The sequence below is a fragment of the Miscanthus floridulus genome, chromosome 5, assembly GCF_019320115.1.
Source record: "Miscanthus floridulus cultivar M001 chromosome 5, ASM1932011v1, whole genome shotgun sequence".
NCBI classification, from domain to species: Eukaryota; Viridiplantae; Streptophyta; class Magnoliopsida; order Poales; family Poaceae; genus Miscanthus; species Miscanthus floridulus.
The window spans coordinates 8,181,070-8,203,430 of record NC_089584.1 but is presented as its reverse complement, the minus strand read 5'-3'; the positions used below and the strand labels follow the sequence as shown (position 1 = coordinate 8,203,430).

The 22,361-nt window shown below is 49.5% G+C and overlaps 1 protein-coding gene across 1 annotated transcript; it reads left to right on the top strand.

Annotated features, from left to right (window-relative positions):
- Nucleotides 1–4,995: 4,995 nt before the first annotated feature.
- Nucleotides 4,996–5,841, top strand: LOC136451450 (monothiol glutaredoxin-S2-like). Its single transcript, XM_066452152.1, has one exon. It carries the CDS (start codon nucleotides 5,221–5,223, stop codon nucleotides 5,578–5,580), a length of 360 nt encoding a protein of 119 aa, XP_066308249.1. The 5' UTR covers nucleotides 4,996–5,220; the 3' UTR covers nucleotides 5,581–5,841.
- Nucleotides 5,842–22,361: the final 16,520 nt, after the last annotated feature.

Here is a 22,361-nt window from a genome sequence, read left to right as displayed (position 1 = left end):
AGCCATGTTTATTAGTCATGCAGCATGTTCGTTTGTTCGTATAGGATCGTAGATTATAAGCTGGAATAGTATTTTTCTCTCACACCAAACCAGCCAGCGGTAAATAATCCACGATCGTTTACGACGAAACGAACAAGCTGATGATACATTGTTTTTCTCTAAAAAACAGCATCGGCAGGCTTATAAGCCACAGAATGAATACATGCATGCATGCATAGCCATTGGTGGTGGCGCATGGTGATGACAACCCGGCTAAGGTAGGAGGCGCTAGCCTGCTTTAGCAACGCGCTCCATAATTCTATCTAATTATAATGCATGGCCCATTCACGCATCAATTCATAGTTTTTTTTTTTGAAAGGGCAATTCATAGTAGTGCTATCATCACGCGCAGTACGTAATGTGGCTGGGGAGTGGGGAGCGAGCAACGCGCTAGCGCTAGCTTAGCTTAGCGCTTGTGAGACAAAGTGTGGAACTGTGGATGTTGGGTCATGGATCTCGGGTCAACGTGAAAATAACAAATGAGTTGAAATAGAGCGGATTAGTTGCTATTAGTTTTGCCTGATTTAATAAAAGAAAAAGACTTTTAATAGATCGATCCAGATTAGTACATTACTAATAATCATGCTTGTACTCTCTCTCTCTCTCGATAACAGCTTGTATTCTTACTTGAGCAGCTGCAACGAAAGCTGATAATGAGGCAGGCACCACCCACACGTCGTCCACACCGGCGACACCGCAGAGAGAGGGGGGCAGGGGGTTGACTCGAGCCTATCTCTCGATCCGATCCATACGCGCGTGCAGCTGATCGAACGATATATTCCAGGGAGATTCGATTCGATGGAGGAAGATTCATGGATTCTCGGGACCAGCAGGGATCCATGATGCCTCTCTCCACCACGCGCGAATGCCAGCTGTAGCAGCAGATAGAGCCGTGGAACATGCATGCAGCCTAAGAGCCATCAGACATATACACACAGGACTATATATTATACCACGCAAAAATATAATACTAGTAATAATATATAATGCAAGCTGACGACAATGGCGCATATACTACTGGCAAGCAGTGGCATTGCCGCACCCGCACCACACGAAGCAACCAATCAATCTAAAACTCTTTCTATCTCCTGAAGCTAGTGCGGCAAATCAGCACCAAAAGCGCGGGCTTTCCACCAAATGTGTCGCGGGTCGCCCACAAGATAAGAAAACTACGGCCACTTAAGCTTCGCCTCCAATGGATGGACGTGCGTGCCGGTGGAGGAGGCAATTGCTAGCTGCAACTGCAGTGGGCTGTGGGCAGTGGCAGTGCCGATGCGCGCGTAAGCGTAACCCCTGATGGGCCACCATTACGGGGCATTGCCCACCACCACCGCCTCACCGTCACATGCATCATGCATGTGGTTGGGTTTTGGACGAAGCAATGCCACTGGCTTTACTTATTTATTTCGTATTACATTAATCGCAGTGCAATCAGACATCTCATACATGATACATCCTTGCTTTTTTTACACATGTTTGTGTGAATTGTGCATGCGCCAGCAGGGGTACGGTAGCAAATTGCGAATGGAGTCATGGAGAACAAATAAAGATGCAGCAGTACCGGTCGATGTATCGGATCGAAGGGCAATAGTTTAGAAGCGATTGGAATGGTGTGTATATGTCAGCCGTGACGACGTATGCTTGTAGGTGCACCAGTCACAAATTAATGCTCCTTTTTGTTTATATTTATAGATAGATAGATAATATTGGTGCCTATGAACGCACTGGTTCTTGAGACTCTAATCGTGTATTTGGATGGGAGCTCCGACTGGGTCAGAGCGGGTTGGACCTGATTTTTGTTGCATTTGGTTGCCATACTTCTGGGTTGGGGTCATCCCAGAAAGAGAATATGCCTCCCAGATCCGGGTTCTCACTGTCCCTCCAAATCGAAGAAACCGGAACCGACCCAGATGACGTGGAGGAAGCAGCGGGCGCGCGGGGACGGAGGCCGAGCAGGGAAGACCGAGTCGGGCGCCGGACGGGGTCACGCCAGCGCGGGGCGGCGCGGCACTCCTCCGTCGGGACGCTCGGGGAAGACCGAGCCGAGGGAGCCGCCCGCCATGGAGGTACGAAGTCGAGGGCCGAGGGAGTCCGGCTGCAGGCGGGGCTCGGGCGCGGGCCGAGGTCCGGCCACCGCGGACGGCGGGGTGCTCACTGGAGATCCTGCTCCGCGGACGAAGATGGGGGCACAACGGCAGAGCTCCTGCGGGTGGAGGTAGGAGGCGCGGGTGGAGGTTGGCTGCTCGCCGGAGGTTTGGCTCCTGCGGACGGAGGAGGTACGGGCGGCGGCACGTTGGGTTGGGGGCATACGGGTACGAGCAGAGTATGGACCAGGGAAGAAGAAGGGATAAGAGGATGACGTGCGGGACCCACGTGTCAGGAATTTGAACGCACATCCCATTTATCCCCCGACCAAAAAGAAAACTTGGGACAACCCTGTCCCCGTAACCAAACACGAGATGGGTTTAACCCAACAAAAAAAAAAAAAAAAACTGGGTTGGGTCCAACCCATCCCCATTGGTCTCGGAACCAGCCACATCCTAACTTTGTCGTTATTAGATACACTACGACACTACTATAGTGCTACACTACTACTACCGGCCGGATGGTGTACGTACGTCTCTGCCGTCCGATCGCCCGTCGAGAACGAACCTGTGTGATGCATGATCGAGGTCGACGCATACGCATGTGGGCGATGACGTGTCACATGTGCATCACATCGTAAGGCCTGGCTTGACGTAATCGGCATGCATGCATGATGCATCCGATCGAGTCCACACTACTAGTAGTCTCGGTCCTGGTGCTGGCCGGCCAGCCGGTATTGCTGACCGGAGTACCTGCCTTTGCTTCGTTCTTGGGTTTCGGCTGCCGACGATTCACGGCGCATGCACCGGATCTGCGGTCAGACACCCATGGCCCGTGCCCATGGCGTATGCGTCGACCTATAGCCACGCACACAAGCTTCAGCCGGTGCAGTGACCGTGGCGTCACCCCGCGATCGCGACCCGTCAACGGCCAGCGCCATGGGATCGGAAGGGGAGACCGCCGGGCGGACACGCGATGCCGACCCGGGCGAATCTGCGCCGTTCACGTCGCCTCCTCGGGCTGGGCTGGACCTGGTCTGTGGCCTGTGGGCTCTCGCCGGCTGGGTGCCCCGGGCGGCGGGGAACGACGGGAGCGGAGGAATCAACCAACAGCGACGTCAACGGGCGCCGGCCGCGGCACGTGTCCGGTGCGCCGCGCGCTCGCCTCGCGGGCCGGGCCGCGCCACGCCGCACCGCACGAGACAGCGTGCGTGGGTGATGACGCCACGGGCGCTGCTCTCCCGTCGTGCTGACGTACCAGGAGTACTGCTGGGACACGCATGCGCATGCAGTGCAAGTACGTTTCTTGTTTGACGAAACCCAGTTGGCACGCCATGTCCGTCTCGGAAACACCGGCCTTCGCCTCGCTTCAGCCTTCAAAATCCATGTGTACGAGGGTCTCTGCTATGCCAATATGCCATGGATCGATATCTACGAAGAAGAGAATCATAGTACAGTCGAATTTCGAGAGGAGGCTTGTTGCCCTTGCACGCAGATTGAAGGAGATTCTCTCGTCACCTCCACTAGAATGACTCGACCGGCCCGTATCCAACTCAGACGCACGCAGCCCGTGGCATAGTTGGCCATGCAGCCCGAGCCCGTCGGTCCGGTCCAAAGCCATTTTTTTGGTCCGGCCCAAGCACGGCCCGACACGAAGTCTATCGGGCCCGGGCTGACCCGGCCCGAAACAGCAGGCCGTGCCTGGGCCTTACCCAGGCACGTGGGCCGGCACGGCACGGCCTGCTACAGAGTAGTCGTGCCGCTGCCACGGCCTCCCCGCGTCCTCCTCCCTCCCCACGGCCCAGCGCGGCCCACGCGCTCTGCGTCGTCCTCGGCCCGTCTCCCCCCCTCATATATAAGCGGGAGCCAGCGCCGCGGACGCCCTCCCCTTCCCTCACGCCCGCCCCCTCCCCTTTCCTCATGCCCACGGTGGCTCTCCAGCTCTCCCCCCCCCTTCCCTCACGCTCGTGGCGGCTCTCCCTCTCCCTCACCCCGAACCCTAGAACCGGCGCCGCGAACGCCCGCCCCTTCCCCTTCCCTCACGCTCGCGGCGGCTCTCCCTCTCCCTCACCCCGAACCCTAGAGCCGGCCCCGAGCTCCGCCCCGACGCATATCCGGTGCCAAGACAAGCTCGTCGGCGGGCGGCGGCCACTACCATCTCCGGCATCGCGCTACCTCCTTCCTCGATCCCGCCACCACCAGATCTGGCCACGCTGGGTCTTCTCCACCGCGGATCCGGCTCCCCACCCTTGCCTCGACGCTGGCGCGACGCCTCCTCCCCATCCCTGCCTGCCTCCCTCCCTCCCTCTCCCTTGGCGGCGCGCGGCTACGAGCGCGCGGGTGAGCAGATCCGGCGGCCACCTCCTCGCCTCCCCACGCGGCCGCGGCGCACGCTTCGGCCTCGAGCACGCCGGCAGCCGCCCTCCTCCCCCAAGGCCCCCGCGCGGTGGCTGGCCTTGAGCCCCCGCCGCTCCTCCACGACCCCTGCGTCCTGGCGACGACGACCCTGCCTGCTCCCGGCGACTCAGTGGGCCTTGGGCTGGGCATGACCTATGAAAATGACCGTGCTTCTCGGACCGGGCTGGCACGGAAATTGGCCCATAGGGCCGTGCCTGGGCCAAAGGCTAAGCCCGTGGCCCGGGAGGCACGGCGTGCCGTGCCGGCCTGTTGGCTATCGGGCCAGGCCGGCACGGGCCCATGCCGTGCCGGCCCGTTGGCCATCTATAGCCCGCGGGCGTGGAGGAGAAAAAAAATCAGCTCAAGCTCAGTGCTTACCAGTCATCACCTGACCTGCTGACCACCCGCTCCGCTTCGTAGCGCGGCGTGGTGCCTCCCCTTCCTGCCCGGCCACGTGACGCAACCTCCGGCCCCACGCCTCCCCGTCACCGCCCGCCTGACGTCACCCACCCGGCCCGCCGATATGCCGGGGGCCATGTGGTGTGCCGCACCGCGCTGCCGCCCCGGCTATATATGCGTCCCCCTCTCGTCGCTCCCCAGCCGCCAGGCGATCGAGCTCGTCCCGTCCCGGTTATCTAAGCACTAGGCTCTAGCTACTCCTAATCAGCACTTAAGCAGCAGGCAGAGGCAGGTCGAGAGCATGCAGGCGGTGGGCATCCGTCGTGGGCTGACCATCGACCCGGCGGGGGAGGAGGAGCCCGCGGCGGCGCGCGTGGGGCGTCTGGTCCGCGAGAGCCCCCTGGTGATCTTCGCCCGCCGAGGCTGCTGCATGGCGCACGTGATGAAGCGGCTGCTGCAGGCGGTGGGCGCGCACGCCACCGTCATCGAGCTGGACGCCGGCGCCGCGGAGGAGGAGGAGCTCGCGGCGGCCGAGGGCGCCGGCGTCCCGGCGCTCTTCGTGGGCGGCGACCCCGTCGGGGGACTCGAGGGCCTCATGGGCCTCCACCTCAGCGGCCGCCTCGTGCCAAGGCTCAGGGAGCTCGGCGCCCTCTGCGCCTAGCTGCTCCGCCGTCTGTCGGTCAGCGTGCCGGGCGCCCGGGCTGTACATACTACGCGCGCGGCCTCTGCGATTTGGAGAAGCTTCAGGGTGCATGCTGGGAAAGAGTTTTACAGGGTGTTACGGCAGGACCTAAATGTGATTATTACTCAGGAGTAATACTACTACTAGTTTCTCTCTCTCTTTCACAGCAGCAAGCAGAAAAAAAACAAGCTTCTGTTTTGTCCTGGACTCCTCGATCACTTGTTAATATTAAGTTGCTAATCGCAAGGTGCGTGAATGTAGTTAGCATAAACTAGCGCACATGATTGCGCGATGGATCCTACCTGGAAGACGATTATCTTATGCCCGGAAGATAACATACAAAAACCTAGCTTAATTAGCGCCGGGCCTCGGGGCGACGTGTAGTGCAGTGTACGGTACTTAGTGGAGGCCGACGTCACCGCGAACTTAATCGCGACCCTAATGGCTGCCGGTTAATTCCAACTTTGATCGCGCAGGAAGTGACGGCAGGCAAAAGCAATCGGGATCCATTGTTCCATCTCGCTCGCGCGCTTGCTCCTCCATTCTTTCCCTTGGCCGATCTGGGCCGTCGGTATTGTATCGACGATCTCTGGTTCCCGCCGCCGCCGGCCCGAAAGGCATCAGTGGCAGGCGCCACTGGCCACTGCGCCAGGCAGGGCGGCTACGCCTGCGTGGCAGCGTGGGCGCGTGGCGTGGCGAGGGAGACGACGACGACGGAATCGAGGGCGGCGACGGGATGGCTGCGCCTGCGCGCGCGGGGAACGGGCCATGCGCCAGGCAGGCATGTGCCGGCGAGGTGGGTGGGGAACTGGGGATCCGTGGGCGGGCGCACCGGCGCATGCAGGCAGGCGTGCACAGGACCCCACACTGTTCACCCGTGTACACGAAACCGGCCCAGAATTCTAGCGATGGATCCAAGGGCAAGGGGGTAGGGTAGTGTGCAAAACACTGCTCCATCTGCACCCCAATAAAAATTAATGGGGCAGCAGTAGCAATACGACAGTATTCTACTTCTAGAGCCTATTTATATAGGAGTATCTCTTTGGCACGGCTCCTCCTCACTTGGGTTTCCCACTTTTAAACACTGTAGATGTAGGGCAAGCAAAGCAATGAGAGGATCTATTTTTTCTTTGCAAAGATGAATTAGGGGCCTGTTTGTTTGCCTGCACTGAGCTGGCTTGGACGGACGAGTAGAGTGTGGCTATTCTCAGACAGGTTAGATTGGCGTAACTCTCTTTGTTTGTGGGCTTGTATCTGTTGGGCCTGATATGAAGAGACGTTGTTTGTTTGCCTGCGCTGCGCTGGAGGGCCCACATGTCAGCCACACCCACCAACCACCTGCACCCACATCGGAGCCCGAGCGAGCTGCGCTCCAGAGAAACGAGCTTCACCTTTGTTTCCTCTGGGCCTAGCCCAAGGGCGCTTTGGATTCTGTGCTGCACGGGCTCCAACGAAATCCAGGTAAACAAACAAGTGATTTGCATCAATTGAGCCTGGCCCTGGCTGCCGTCTAGGCAAACAAACCCGACCTGGTTTCAGTTTCACCCGCTTCTGGTCCAGTGCACGAACAGAGTGAGCCACAGAGTGAATAAACCGACTTGCAGCCTGTTCGCTTGCTCGTATACGATCGTAAATTATAAGTTAGAATAATATTTTTTTCTCATACTAAACCATCCAACAATAAATAATCCACGGTTGTTTATGGTGTGCCGAACAGGCTGTTGGACACCGCCAAAGAGAGCTTTATAATTGCCTTGTCGGCTTCTGAAGAGAGGGGACGAGAGGCTCGTAAGCCACGTCACCCTGTCAGCTAGCTAGCGTGCAACTCGTTTGTCACCTACTGCGTGCGTGCTATATTCCGGTCCGGCGTGCCAGTAATAATTTAATCTTGAGTTTCTGGGTCAGACTGTTTGGCAGCTAGTAGCAGCTTGAAGAAGATGGCCAGTTTTATATTCAGTCGTAGTAATAAGTTTAAGTACAGTGCACTCATGAGACATGACGCGCTGGCTTGTTCAGCTGTTCTAGCACAAGTAGTATAATCGGGGAGATTCTCATCCTGGCAGCAGAGCTCAGTTCGCGAGATCCGAGTTCAGATGCCCTCCGAGCTCCGGATTCATCATCTGATCATCAGATCAGAAATACTACTACTCGTAAAAAGGAGCACACAGACGCACACTGGCCACTGCTTTTCCGGCCTGCTCATCCTATTCCTCCGAAGCAAGGGCATCCACAGTCACTGACATACACACACACGGCTCGGCTTACTCCATATTCGGTGTGTTCGGCTTCTTTTTTCAGCCGGAACAATGTTTCTCTCACAACAATTCAGCCGGAACAGTGCTTTTCAGTCAGTTTCAGCCAAGTTTCAGACCAGCGAACAGGGCCATAGACTAGGTGCGAGATGGAATCCACGTGTCAGGGACTACCCATGCACCTCCATTGCAAATTGCAATACTGCGGTACATGTGGATGACATTGTCTGTAGTTGTAGCTCTTGCAGACTCGCGCCACGATTCAGGGACCCCAGAGAATAGACTGCACGCTAGTTTTTTTTTTTTTTTTTTTTTTTTTTTTTTGAACATGCTTGCATTCAGCAGGGGTGCTAGGCCGGCTTCTATTATAAATGGGCTTCGGTTTCTGGTGGCCTCGACAGTGAGCCCACGATTGAGTCTGGCCCTGGATCCACCTCATCGTCTGTCCCTCCCTCGTAATGGTTCAGCCCATTGGACTCCCTCTTAACGGTTCCTTTGCTCGTTAGAGACTGGAAAGAGATGGCCCATTCCTTTTGGTTTCTGGCAAATTAGCTTAGCCCAATTGTTTTCTGCAGCTTTAACTGCGCCCACGGTTGCAACTATCCTCTGGGCCTGTGAGAATTGCCTGAGACTGATCCTTTTCCCGCTTCTCTGTTGTCTGTACCCTCCAACAAAATTAGATCTAAAAAAAATAAGATATGGTATTGCCAGGCACGTCTCTAGCTAGAATGCGTTAAAACTTCACTTCTTTTTTTTTATCACATTTTGTTCTAAGTAAGTGGGAGAAACCCTTTCCTCTGTAAAAAGTACAAAAATATGGTAGATTTTTCATTTTAAGTGTAGTTTAGATGTCGCCTGTTCTGGTGTTTGGCAACTCTGTACAAAATTTGGTATAGCTTAATTAGTTCTTAATTAGTTTGTTGTTTTATGACGTAATGATCAAACTACGCTCTATCTACTTCTTGCTTTTATACTTTGAACACCAATTCCATACATTTGTAATCAATCACTAGGGTACCGTCCTAGCGATGATAAAATTTAATTTGTTTGATATATACATTCCCACAGTGCTTTGAAATATATGATGTTTAAGATAAAACTAAACTAGTTAAGAACATTCTTGGCGGTATGTTTGCTGAGTGTACGCTAGACGTAAACGTTGTCTAAGGAAGTACTAGTGCATGCTGACCTGTTTTGTTCCTTTCGGCAACCCAATGCATCAGTAGGGTGCAAAACCAAGAAGGACACTGTTTTGTTCTGTAACCGGAACGAGTAATCTATTGGTAATTAGGATAGTACTTGGTGGATACACAAACTCGAACGCCGGCAGTCGCCGTGTCCGCTGCCGCTGCCGCCGCCGCCGCCGCCGCCGCCCTCAGGCACGATTCAGAGATGTGTTCATGTTCAAGTTTGCTTCTCCTCGCTCAGCGATACATGGAGGGGTCGCCTGGACCGCCTCCCGCTTTGGGCCACGCAGGGTCCCTCTCTACTTAGCCCACTCCGGCCCAGTAAGCCTGACGTTCGCCTTCTTCTGTCTTGGAGGCCTGCTCAGTCCCTTCGGCGGCCCAGTGTTCCTGCTCGCCGGTAAACTCCCAGCTTCAGTTCCTTCAGTCTTCTCTCCTTCAGCAGCGATATCTTCAGTGGTGACATGTTATATCTGGTGACCCGTTATATCTAGATACATAGTAAAATCTATGCATTAAAAAGTTAAAGTGACTTATAATTTGAAAGAAAGGGGTACTAAATATGGTATTTTCAAGCACTTGTAGCTAGAATACATTTAAAATTTCACTTTTTTATTACTTTTGTTCTAAGTAAGCGGGAGAAACCAAAAATTATAAAATATGGTATTTGAGATTTTTTTTTTCACTTTATGTGTGGAGTTTTTTTTTTGAAAGGAGCAGGAGGGGCTTGAGCCCCTACCGAAATTGAATTTAAATAAAAGCAAATTCAGTACACAAGTGTGGAGTTTATATGTCTCCTATTCTGGTTTATGGTAACTACTCTGCACAAAGTTTGGTATTGCTTAATTAGTTTGGTAGTTTTACGACGTAATAATCAAATTGTGCTCTATCTATTCCTTGCTTTTATACTTTGAACAACAAATCTATACATTTGTAATCATCACTAGGGCTTGCTAGGTACCGTCCTAGCTAGCGATAAAATTTAGTTTGTTTGACATATATATTCCCACACTGCATTGAAATATACGATGTTTAAGATAAAACTAAACTAACTAAGAACGTTCTTGGCGGTATGTTGCTGAGTGTACCCTAGAGGTAAACTGTGAGACCCCGCTAATGGGCAGTGGGCTGGGCCGAATGACGAATACTGTAGCAACAGAGTGATGCGGGGTAATGTAGCATCATAGAAACACTGTAGCACAGAAGTAGTACCGCCTCGGAAACTGAAGCTGAGCCAAACCAACTTAAAAAGCCTGAGTCTGGAAAGCTAAAGAACTTCGGTTCGAACCTTTTGCACGAAGCGAGGACGAAAATGCAAGAGAGTTAATTAGTAGGCGTGATCCATTCAACGTGTAGAGTGGATATTAGCCGTCTTTCCAGGTTGGAGCGTTACAAATGGTATCAGAGTCAACTCTCGCGGTTTCACGAATATATGGCTCGGGAACTCGGACAGGCTGCGCAGGGCTCCTGTGAGAGCATGGCACTTGGGTCGAGGAGCTGGGAATATAGACGTGAGCCAAGAGAGAGAGAGAGTAGAGCGGTTTCACGGACATGTGGCTCGGGAGCCTGGACAGGTCGCGTTTGGCACTTGGGTCGGGGAGCTGGGAATATGGACGTGGGCCAGATCCTAGACACGTTTGGGTAGGTTGGTTCAGTTGTCGACGAGGACGTCGAGTCCTTACGGGTGGGTGTATGTGAGACCCCGCTAATGGGCCAGTGGGCTGGGCCGAATGGCAAATACAGAGTGATGCGGGGCACTGTAGCGTCGTAGAAACACTGTAGCACAGAAGTAGTACCACCTCGGAAACTGAAGCTGAGCCAAACCAACTTAAAAAGCCTGAGCCTGGGAAGCTAAAGAACTTCGATTTGAACCTTTTGCGCAAAGCGAGGACGAAAGCGCAAGAGAGTTAATTAATAATCGTGATTCATTCAATATGTAGAGTGGATATTAGCCGTCTTGTTACATAAACCTTGTCTAAGGCGGTAGTGCGTGCTGACCTGTTTTGTTGTTTTCGGCGACCCAACCCAACCCGATGCAGTAGGGTGCGTGCAAAAACAAAGCATGGTGTTGAGTCAAGTGACATCACACGCACGCTCTTTCTCTTTCACGCACGGCCATCAACTATTTGTCCCGTGTCAACTGTCATTTTGTTTGATGGATCGGGCATTATTCTTTGGATTCTCATCTTTGTCGGCCTTCACTTGATCTCTTCTGCAGACCAACCATTCGCTCTGTTGTTTATTTTTATATAATATAAATAATAACCTTTTGGACCGCTTGATGAAGCCATCATCCAGCCACTAGAAAAAAAAATGCAACAGCTAGCTAACACGGTAGAGTTAAAATAAATCTACCAATGCAACATGCTCCGATCCATCAGAGATTAAATATATAATCTATGTCGACAGCTACTAGTTAGCTAGCACAAACCTTTCTTTGAACCAAGAAAGCTACTTACTTAATTAGTACTAGAAACTTAACACTATGCAGTTTTGTAGCTAGCACAAACCTTTCTTAATTCGAACCAAGAAGCTACCTAGTTAGTACTAAAAGCTTAACCCTATGGACTACTCCCTCTATCCACAAAAATGCAATTATGGTATCTGTGCCAGTCAATTGATCTCAAGTTTGACCAAGTATATTTATGTCTCTAAATAAATTTATTATAAAAATATATTCTATAACCAATCTTATGGTACTTATTTTGTATAAAAAATATTTATACTTTTTTATATAAATTTTAGTCAAAGTTTAGACCGTTTGACTCATCGAAATCCGAGAAATGCATTTTTTTAACAGAGGTAGGTGTTTTCTCGATTTGCATGAGAAGATCTTCTTCTTAAGCTGGAATACCGGGGCTGTCTGGCCACCGCGGATCGAGTTCTTTTTTTTTTGCGGGGAAAGTATATTCGTACGGATGCCGACGACGTCGCTGTTATTTCGGTCGAAACGAATTGTTGTATCGCGTGCATAGGCAGTAATCATCCTATGTATCTACCGTCTACGTCACCGACAAGCGAGTAGTACAAGGCAGCTGTAGCGAAGTACATAGCTGGGTAGGCAACGTCACGGGCTAATGGACAAGAAGGCAAGAACACGAGGGAAATGGTAAATCATGTGGTTTAGCTAGCTAGCAGCCACAACTGTCCACTTGCTTGTTGTTGTTGGCCCCATCCATATACTTATATCTTCAGGTCCTTCTTCAAATGAGTCATCATCATCATCAGTTTGCAATATAGGAACATTTGTGTCAACATCTGGGACAAGGATGTGTGAGTACAATATATACATGCATCTTTTCTGAGTCCAAATATATATGCTCTTCTTTTGAGGGAAAATAGAAAAGAAAAGGAACCTTTTTCGAGTACAACAGCAGAAGACTATGTACTGGGGAACGAGCCGTGGCTCGAGTGGCAAAGCTGCTGGTGGTGCAACGGCCGGTCGTGGGTTCGAGCTCTGCTTGACCCATGATTTTCCACTGGTTTTTTTTTCATTTTAACAGGGCCTCTCTCGCGTGGAGCTACAAGGGATTACGACGTGCCCGTCATCTACAGAGCCTTGATGGTTTTGGTGATCTCTTCAAGGACGCGATCTTGGAATTTAGGTGTAGTTGTATGATCTGTTTGTGTACTTGAGGTGTGCGTAGGTATGAGTGTGTGTGGTGTTGGTGTTGGTGTGTGTATCTGGTCATAAACAGATACTATAGTTGTACCTAGATGGGAGACGCAAAAAAGAAGAAGACTATGTACTGTGTGCATGAAGAATTTTTGGATGTGAAATATGTATTGGATGATTCAAAAAAGCTAGAACAATTTCCTTTTTTTGTTGAAAAAAATACGAAGATTCAGATTGACCATGACTTAATTTCACAATGATGTACCTGATTTGCTTAATGAAACAAAACAGCTGATTAAGTGACGCCTGATTAAAAAAACTCGACACTGCTTTTAGAAAAACTAGAAAGATACCCCGCGCGTTGCTGTGGAACTTTCTTAAAAATAAAAAAAATTCTTGCACGCATGAATTAAACCTATATATTCTTACATGCATCTTACCAAAATTAGAGAAGGCAAGGAAAGAATCCTATAAAAACTAACATAATTAGATCGAATTATAAGACGATGGAATAACAAAACAAATAGCAATATATGAATGCCTCTATATTTCTTATATTGAAATTAAATTGTGCTTAGTGGAGATGGTGTGAACAGCTTGCATTAAGATATTGAAAATAAGTGGGATGACATGGCTATTAGTGGGAGATGATGTGGATACATAGTGAGAAATGATGTGGATGTCATGCATGTTGAGATAAAACTTATAGTGGGGTTTAACTTTATAAGAGATATAGATGTAGTCCGTCAATCCTTCTTTACACATGCTATAGAATCCTGAGATAATAATAAGCATTTGTAGTCCTCGTTTAAACTACAACAACAAAAAAAATCAGTTGTCCATATGCTCACCTTTTTGTTCATCTAACATATAATACTCATATATATATATTATGTATTTTGTATCTGGTCATGATAAATTTATCTATGTATATATATTTTTTCCTTCCATATCCATAGTTTTTATTCCTATGTATGGAATCTCCATGTGTCCTCAATATACAGTTAGTTGAAACCTTAACTTACGGTGTCTCTTATTGCAGCCCATGTCTCATAAAGCCATAAACTATATCTTGGCTTTCAAAATTCCATCTTATTTATTGCAACAATTCTATTTTCACCAAGTTAAGTTGAAAATAAGTTTTTTTTGTCGTAGACACAAACTATCATTTATGGTTGCATCATGGTGTTTAAAATCGACGTTAGAGATTGTTGTGGGATCTAGGAGAGACCAATGGCGGTAACCTTGAGAGAATATATATTAATCTTTGAGCATAATAACCATTTTCAATACAAATGAATATTAAAGACCACAGAGGGTACTTTTATTAAAAATAATAGTGCTTACAATTATGGTACCACTATAGATATGTCATAATGTTTCAGTTATATTCACAGTGGGTATTTTCAATGACATTTTTAAAATTCAACCAAATTTTCACCGAAGTCGTACTATTGTGTATGTTAATAGTTATAGAAGTGGGCAGTTAGAAATATATATAGGTGTAACTCATGGTTATCTAAACTTTTTCCATATTAGCAACGTTGATAATTGAGAGATGTAGATTTGTCGGGGTTATGATACCCCGGGTATCTCAAGGTACTGATTAGTTAGCCGCTCAGGTGGTCCACAATACACAAGCCGGTATAAGCCAAACTAAGTTGTGTAGACAAGGGCCAAATGCTATGACAGGGATTCGACCACGACCTCTCCCTCTTTCCTTCACCGCACGCTGTTCGACGCCGCACGACCTCTCTCTCGTCCCGACCCCTGGAAGGGGCGAGGAGGGGTCGAGCCTCACCAGGTACAACTGCCCAGACAAGGACAGACACGCCTGCTCAGTCCGCTAGGACCGAGGGGATATCTATCTCGGAGCAGGCGCCACCCCTGCGCCACGCCGTAGACAAGACTGGGCCGCCAGTCGGTGACGACAGGTACTATTTATGTGGGTTACTTTACATTATGTTCATAAAGTTATTGCGGTATCTTAGATTTAGGGGTTACTTCATGATACCTTTTAATAATAGCCTATGCGGATAATTTTTTAGAAAACATAATAGATCAAAATAGCTCTTATTGCCAATGATGGCGTGCTCCTTCTCATTTTTGTGAGAATTCTTAGGATCTTTTTTTGTGAGAATTGCGGTGAATCTCTATTAAGGGCATTCAGTTAGTTAGTATTAAGATGAAATAAAATACAGTTAATTTGCCTCAATGCATAGCAAGCCCTAATAATAGTAATTAAACAATAGTATGCTCAACATCGGATTCCGGACAGCATTGGGGCCATGATCACGCGGACGGTAGCATAGAAAACGATCCCGTAGGGTACCGCAAGTCCCCATCGTGTGTTCCGTCCAATGTACCTTCACTGCAAAATAATTTTGGATTTTAGGGGAAAAAGCGATGCATGCAGGCAGGCAGGCAACAGATGTGTGTGGTAGTAGCTGCCAGTGTCACGCACAGGGCCCGGAACAACAACAGCTAGTAGTCCACAAAACGGAAAAAATCATTGCACGATAGGTTGAATGAAACTGCACATCAGCACATGCCGGGTCTCTTGATTAATCACCCACATCACGCAGAAAATAATCACAAATCACAAAAGGGATTTAATTGGCGTGGAAGTGCATGCATGCGTACACCGATCGAGCTTTGCTCTGTGTGTCGGCGATATATATATTCCTTGCTTGGTTCCAAAGGAATTGCTCAAATAAAGATGTCTTTTTTTTTAAAAAAAAGACTAACTAGGAGAGCTGTCAATTATATTAAAAAGAAAGATGAATCTAGACCGGATCAAAATAAATGAGGCTTTATATTTAAAAGGGACAATTGGCCACGGGACATGCCAAATGAGCATCGACGGCTGGTGGACACCCCAAATCAGCAAAGTTGCTGCTGGACACTGTGTTTTCACTTTGAATTGCCAGAAGACACCGCGCCCTGGTTTCAGCCAAGAAAAGTGATGATTTGCCCAAATTGCCCTTGGCCCAACTGGTCAGCCCATTCCATCCGCCGCGACGCGGTCCTCGTCAGCGAGCCAAACAGCCTCCCAGACGAACCCACCCTCGCTGCCGCCGGCCGTCGAGCTCACGCCGTCGCCCCGCTGCTGCGCCCTTCCTCCGTACGACCGCACCATGCCTCCCTATCAGCGTATCGCAGCTCCCGCGCTCTCCTCCCCGGTCGCCGCCGCCGGTGCTAGCCGTCGGCGGCGAGGACGCGGTCACAGCCGCCAGTGCCTGTGGCCGCCGGACCACCTCCAGCCGAGCCGAGCAGCTCTGCGGGAGCACGTTGGCCGCTCCCGAACTTGGCCGCGGCCGCGCGCCGCCGTTGAGCTGGCCCACGGCAGGCGGCGCTTCGCGAGCAGCAGCGCCGCCGTGGCCTCCGCGGGCGCAACGCGAGAGACCGCTCAAGCACAGGCTAGACGGTGCGGCGGGAGAGGCAGCCGTCCGTCGCGGCCTCGCGGACACGCGGGCGAGTAGCGATCCGCACGTCCTCGGGGCGCACGAGAGCAGCTCTGCCGCGTACGAGGGCAGGCATGCGAGCAAAGCTAGCCGGCCTCGCCGACACGGGCAGAGCGTCCGAGCCTCATGGCAAGCGGCGAGGCGGCTCGCCATGCTCGCCAGCGCACGCGAGCAGCAGCTCCGCTGCGGCCTCATGGGCGCGCGTGCGAGCTGCGGCTCCGCCATGGCCTCATCGGCGCATGTGTGCGCCACCGCGGCCGGGAAGCCTCCTCCGGCCGGGAACAGCGGGCTCCGGCGCCTCCTTTGCCCCAAATTCATGACGCATCCATGCGGAGCTCGCCTTGCTGCCGGCGCCCTCTCCTCCATTTCTCCTTCAACGGCGGGAGGCCGGCGGCCGGCACAGAGAAAGAAAGGGGGAGGAAGAAGAATGGGCTGACCAGTTGGGTCAAGGGCAATTTGGGCAAATCATCACCTTTCTTGGCTGAAACCGGGCGCGGTGTCTTCTGGCAATTCAAAGTGGAAACACAGTGTCCAGCAGCAACTTTGCGGATTTGGGGTGTCCACCAGCCGTCGGTGCTCATTTGGCATGTCCCGTGGCCAATTGTCCCTATTTAAAAAAAGACGAATCTAGACCGGATGGAAAGAAAAATAGGCTAAATGTAGTTGGGTTACTTGTTCACGACCATATACACTGCTGTGTAGTACTAGCTTGGTCCTAAAAAGTATGTAATCATAGTTCTATTCCTAGCTAGTTAAATTATTTGAAATTCGTTCAAATTTATATATAGAAAAGGTAGCGATATTTATAACACAAAATTGTATACTATGAAAATATGCCATAAACACTGAATATTTTCTATTTAATAAGTTGATTCGGACAATTAAAAAATGGTCTGACTTGAAACTACATTAGAATTCCGTTCCTTTTTTAAGACAGAGGCCGGGAGAGTACTAATATATTGTACCCGTTAGAAAGAATTTGAAAATAAGGCGGGTTTTTGCGACCCAGATAAGCAAGGTCACGGGTCCGATCCGACCGTGAACTTTTTTTGGATGGAGGTCCCTCCTCGCATGCTATGCAAGCTCTAAAGTCTACGCTATGGTGTTGGTGTGTGTCCATGTTCTTTTGTCTGTTTGCTTGTTTGTACATGTCCGTACTGCATGCCCGGACGGCCAATAATCTTTACTCAGTGCTCACAGTCACAGGCATAGTGCAGATCGATCGACTGAGCCGTTCCTGAGGGCGATCGTTTACGTATATTTTTTGAATGATTAGCTAGGGCGATTGATTATATATTTTTTGAAAGATTAGGGCGATCGATTATTTTCGACTAGATAGAGCACAGGCAGGTATCGATGGATCGATCCCCCGCGCCGGCCGGTCGATGGAGCACGCAGGCGGCGGTCAGGCGTCTCGGGCCGCCGGGTGTGAGGGCGATAGCGGTCAGACGGCGGCGGGCGGTGGCGGTGTGCGGTGCCAAACCATGCTCGCTCGCTCGCTCGCTCGCTGAACCTGAACGAACCTGAACCTGAAGCCAATGTACGTTGGCATCCGGATGATGGAACTGAAAGGCCACTGCTCAGTGATGCTCGCCCCTGCCTCTGCCTGCATCGATCAGCATCAGTCGCGGGCGCGTCAGGGCAAACTAAAGGGATCCATCAGGTATTTGCTTTCGTCCCGGTCCCGGTCCATCAGAGTCAGGGCTCACTCAGGCGATATCAGGCTTTAGCCTTTAATTGGGTGCTTTGCGCTTGCATCAAAATGTGTTGCTTCTTGTTGTTTTGTTTTGTTTTGTTCCCGCGGCGCGGCCCCCTGCATGTCCTGCTGCATCGCATCTGCGTGCACGCTCACCTCGTCCTCCTCATCCGTCCGAAGTACGCGTAGCCCTCGCTGCTCGCTCCGTCGCTCGCTCGCTAGTATAGCTGATGGCTGCAAGTCTGCCAACCGCCAGCTGCTAGTAGTCCGTGCGCTCCGCTCGCTTTGCCGATCAATTTTTTTTTTCTGTGTGGTCTTTGTCGAGTGCCGCACAAGGCAAAGGTTTTGCCGAGTGTAATTTGACCTTTGCCGAGTGCCTCAGGCACCGGGCAAAGAACCTGAATCTAGTAGTGAGCCCTCGCTGCTCGCTCCGTCGCTCGCTCGCTAGTATAGCTGATGGCTGCAAGTCTGCCAACCGCCAGCCGCTAGTAGTCCGTGCTCTCCATACCGCATTGACATTGGCACATTGCAAAGGCCAAAGCCTGCTCGCTTTGCCGCTTCTTGAGGCGCGGCTGATCGAGCCGTATGTTATGTGTGCCCACCTCCTCTTCATGGTATTATTAGCTCACCTTTTGTCACGGTTCACATTCATCGTCCAGGAAAACGTCTTCTCTACGTACGCGTACTTTGCTTTCAGTCCACATTTCAGCAGCTTTGTTTTGAGTAGTATGCATCAGGATATTCATTACATCTGTACGCTCCTCTTGCGCCCAAAGGCCAAAGATAGTACATGCAAAATTTAGCACATGCATGCCGCCACAGCACTCGTTGCAATGCAGCTGGGTCAGGGCAGCATGGAGTGTTTTTTTTTAAAACGGTCGGCAGGAGCTCTGCCGAACTTGTATTGATATAGAAGGGAGGGCAGCATGGAGTGTTACTGATCTATATATGCATATAGGCATTGCATGTAGTAGTAGTAGTAGTAATAAAGCAGCCGCCTCCTGTGAAAGAAGAGCTTACCAATCGATGGGCCAATCATGTATGCACTACCTTTCTTTGGCTGAAAACGGATGGGATGAATCCAGTTCCGTCCGCAACCGTACCGTTTTCGTTTTTCTGGGAAAATATGGAAACGGGACGGGGTGCACCGGGACCAGGACCGAAAACGGGGCGATAGATTTTCCGGCCATATTTACGGTATACCGTATTTTATCGGGATGATCCCGTATTCATCCCGTTTTCTTTGTAAACGGGATAAGCCCAGTACTTTGCTGCCTCCCGGTTGCCTTTCCGTCCAGCCATTCGACGGAATGCAGGACTGCAGAATTGCAGCGTGTCAGGCTGCTGCTAGCTGCATGCATCCTACGTACAGTACTATGCAATTTTCATCCCTAGCCACATCAAATGAACTTATGTAATTAGCCGTCATGTTTTTTTTTGTCTTCTGTAATTAGCTTTGGCGGCTTGCTTTTTGGGCATGTAGCTGTGGCCGGAGTCTTCAGGTGGGCAGTATGTGTACGGTTAGACTTAGGAGCCTTAGCAGCCAGGAAGCAGCCAAGCTAATAATGGCCTATTTGGAATGCGGAATTTTTTTTCTATTTCTGTGTTTTTTCTGTGAAATTGAACTGATTCCTGTAAAATTTCTGCGCTATTCCTGTGAAATTCCTGCGTTCCAAACAGGCCCTAAGCAGTTTAGACGGAGCAATGATTTATAGTACTTGCTGACTAATCATGCGAGGTTTCTTAATATCTACTAATTCACCTTTACTTATGTATTGGGGCTATCATATTTGAAAATGTAATTCCGGCTTATGTTTCTGTTCACTGTTCATTTTCCATCTATTTTTCGATCGTATTTACCCATTTTCATATTACCGTTTATCCATTAACTGTTTTCGCTCCCGGTTGTCCGGCTCTCGCTCCTGTTTTCGTCTAAAAATATGAAAACGAAAACGGTAGAGCGATTTTCCGTTCGTTCCGTCCGTTTTCATCTTTATTCTTTACCGCTCACTCCCCTTTCTTTCTCTTCTTCGGCTTCGTTTCTTAACAATTGTATACTAATGAATGGAATAATCGAGAGCCCATCATGCATCTCCCCAAGGAAATCATACCAACCTTTTTCTGTCTCCCAGCCTTTTCCGATCCACTTTAAAAGGCCAAAAAGGCTGCGTGCCCTAATTTAATCGCCATAGCTACCTGAAAGGCATATCGAGCTGCATTTGCGAGGGCGATCGATCGAGATACCAAACCCAACGCCGGAGGTATAAGAGACGTTGTTGAAAGCAGGTGGATGGACAGTTGGATACACATGCATATGCACAGTCACGCTGTTGCATTTGCATCATCATCTGCAAGACAAAGGAAAAGTCAGATGGCTGTCTCCCGTCCCATGTCTTGATGTTATCTGCTCGATCCGTGGACCGTGGTATATATGCTAGCTCGGCAGATGCTTTGAAGCAGTGTCCAAATCACTTTGAAACGCGTGAAGTCTCTCGATCTGAATATGATGCAACATATTCTTGTGATTTGGTAACAATGGTGATATACTATGATATATTCCGGATTGCTACATGACTCATGGGTGTTGCCTTCTCTTGTCAACAGCCAAATTCCTTTCTTTTCAGCCTTTCTTCTTCCCAAGTAGCATGAGTGGATGAAACTAAATTCACTCCTCCTTTTTCTTGGAAGAAACAAAATTCGTTCACTCCTCCTTTTTCCGGAATGGATGAAAGATGTCAAAAGTCGATAGTTCACTCTTCCCTGCTTACTTGACTTGATTGTGAATTTGTATGTTTGATGTCAATTTGTAATATGATTGTTTCAAATGAGCAAAGAATAAATATCATGATGATATATATTACTGATAAATAGTGTTTTAGAGTACAATGAAATTTACAAAAGTAGGCATGGTCGTGACATATCATTCGACCATACATCGAAACATACATGATCATGATCATCTAGAAAAAGGATTGCCCTTGCAATGTCATCATAGAATTTATACATTTGTAGATCGTTAGATGATGGAGTTGATGTATTTGACACATTTGAAGAACGATGTCTTGCATATCTAGAAGGTATGGTTGCACATAGTTGGGATTTCCGGTCGCACTTATGGAAATCTTTATGTAGCACATGGTTCTCGTGAATGTAGTTGTGGATACACATGGGTGCAATCATCTTTTTTCTTAACTAATCGATAACTCGCATCTTGAGAAGGCTTCTCCATTTCATTTCACACACACCAAATGTGAGTTCTACCACATTGCGAATGCTTGAATGCAAATGGTTAAAAAGCCGTTGCTCACCACTTGGAGCATGACCCCTCCCCAATCCAGAATATGACACCTTTACCCTTGTATGATGCCAAGTAACTAGGACAGTTTGGGTATACGATATCGACATGATAGTATTTGCCTAAGCACACATGTTAAAGAGTAAACATATCAGTAAACCACCTTACAAATGATTTTTCAACAATGTACTAGCCATTCATACCACGAGGTGGGTGGGGAATTTTGTCATGATCCTAGCTAATGCACGAAAGAGCACACTTGTGTCATGCATAGCCCTAGGTTGTCCAATAGATGCATATGTTTATTGTAGGTCAAAATCAATCATAGCAAAAATATTTGTGACGCTTCGTCATTTCTACCAATGTATCTACTAAGATCACGTGAAGATTGTGTCGCGCAATGTGAGTACCATCCAGTACACCCATGAAATCTGGCACCATCCTCTGATCATTAGAAATCCCAGAGTGCGTTGTAGAGAAGTGTGGATATATTGACCTTATGTAGTGCTCACACGCGTTGCCACGTACACAATCCAATATTTCTTTAATTTTCTGCTAATTTGTCTCTAGAATGCTTGAAGATATACTACAAAGCATTATTTGACCATCCATGTCCACATGCAACAAGAACATATCAAGTGCTTCTTAGGTGGAAGCGCTGTCCTCACATTCACAACAGGAGATCCCAGGTGATCGGGTCCATTTATGACTCCCTTCCACTCGCTGGCTAACGCAAGGGATCAGGTTCTAAATCTACCGCTATAGATGCCGCTATCTCCAGATATAGCTGTTTGCAGAGGGTAAAACTATTTGCTAGTATGTATAATGTAGCTGCTATAGCCCAATTTAGCCCGCTATTAGCTGTTTGAGAAGGGTGATCGCTAAATGCCTTACGCCGCTATTTAGGACATTGCAAGGGATTTATCTGAACCCTAGTGCTTCCTGTTCCTCCATGTGCGGGAGAGAAGATGCGTGGTTTTTTCTCTTGGAACAAACGGCCCCTCACAAGTAGTGCTAGTACTGTTGCAGTGTACAAGCGCACAGTGCAGGTGGTGCAGTGCTCTAATTTAAACCCCTCTGAACAATCAATCTATTGGAAGGACATGGAATGGGATTAGAACGCTAACAACAGAAGGTACAAGGGATTTCTCGAGGCCAGTGCATGCATCAGCTCAGCTCAGCTGGAAGAGATAGTAGAGGTAGCGAGGGAGAGGGGAGCAAAGAAGGCCAGAGGAAAAGACAGAAAGCCCCGC

Excerpts from the sequence above, each read along its gene's own strand:
- LOC136451450 (XM_066452152.1), top strand. The coding sequence starts at position 5,221 with ATGCAGGCGGTGGGCATCCGTCGTGGGCTGACCATCGACCCGGCGGGG.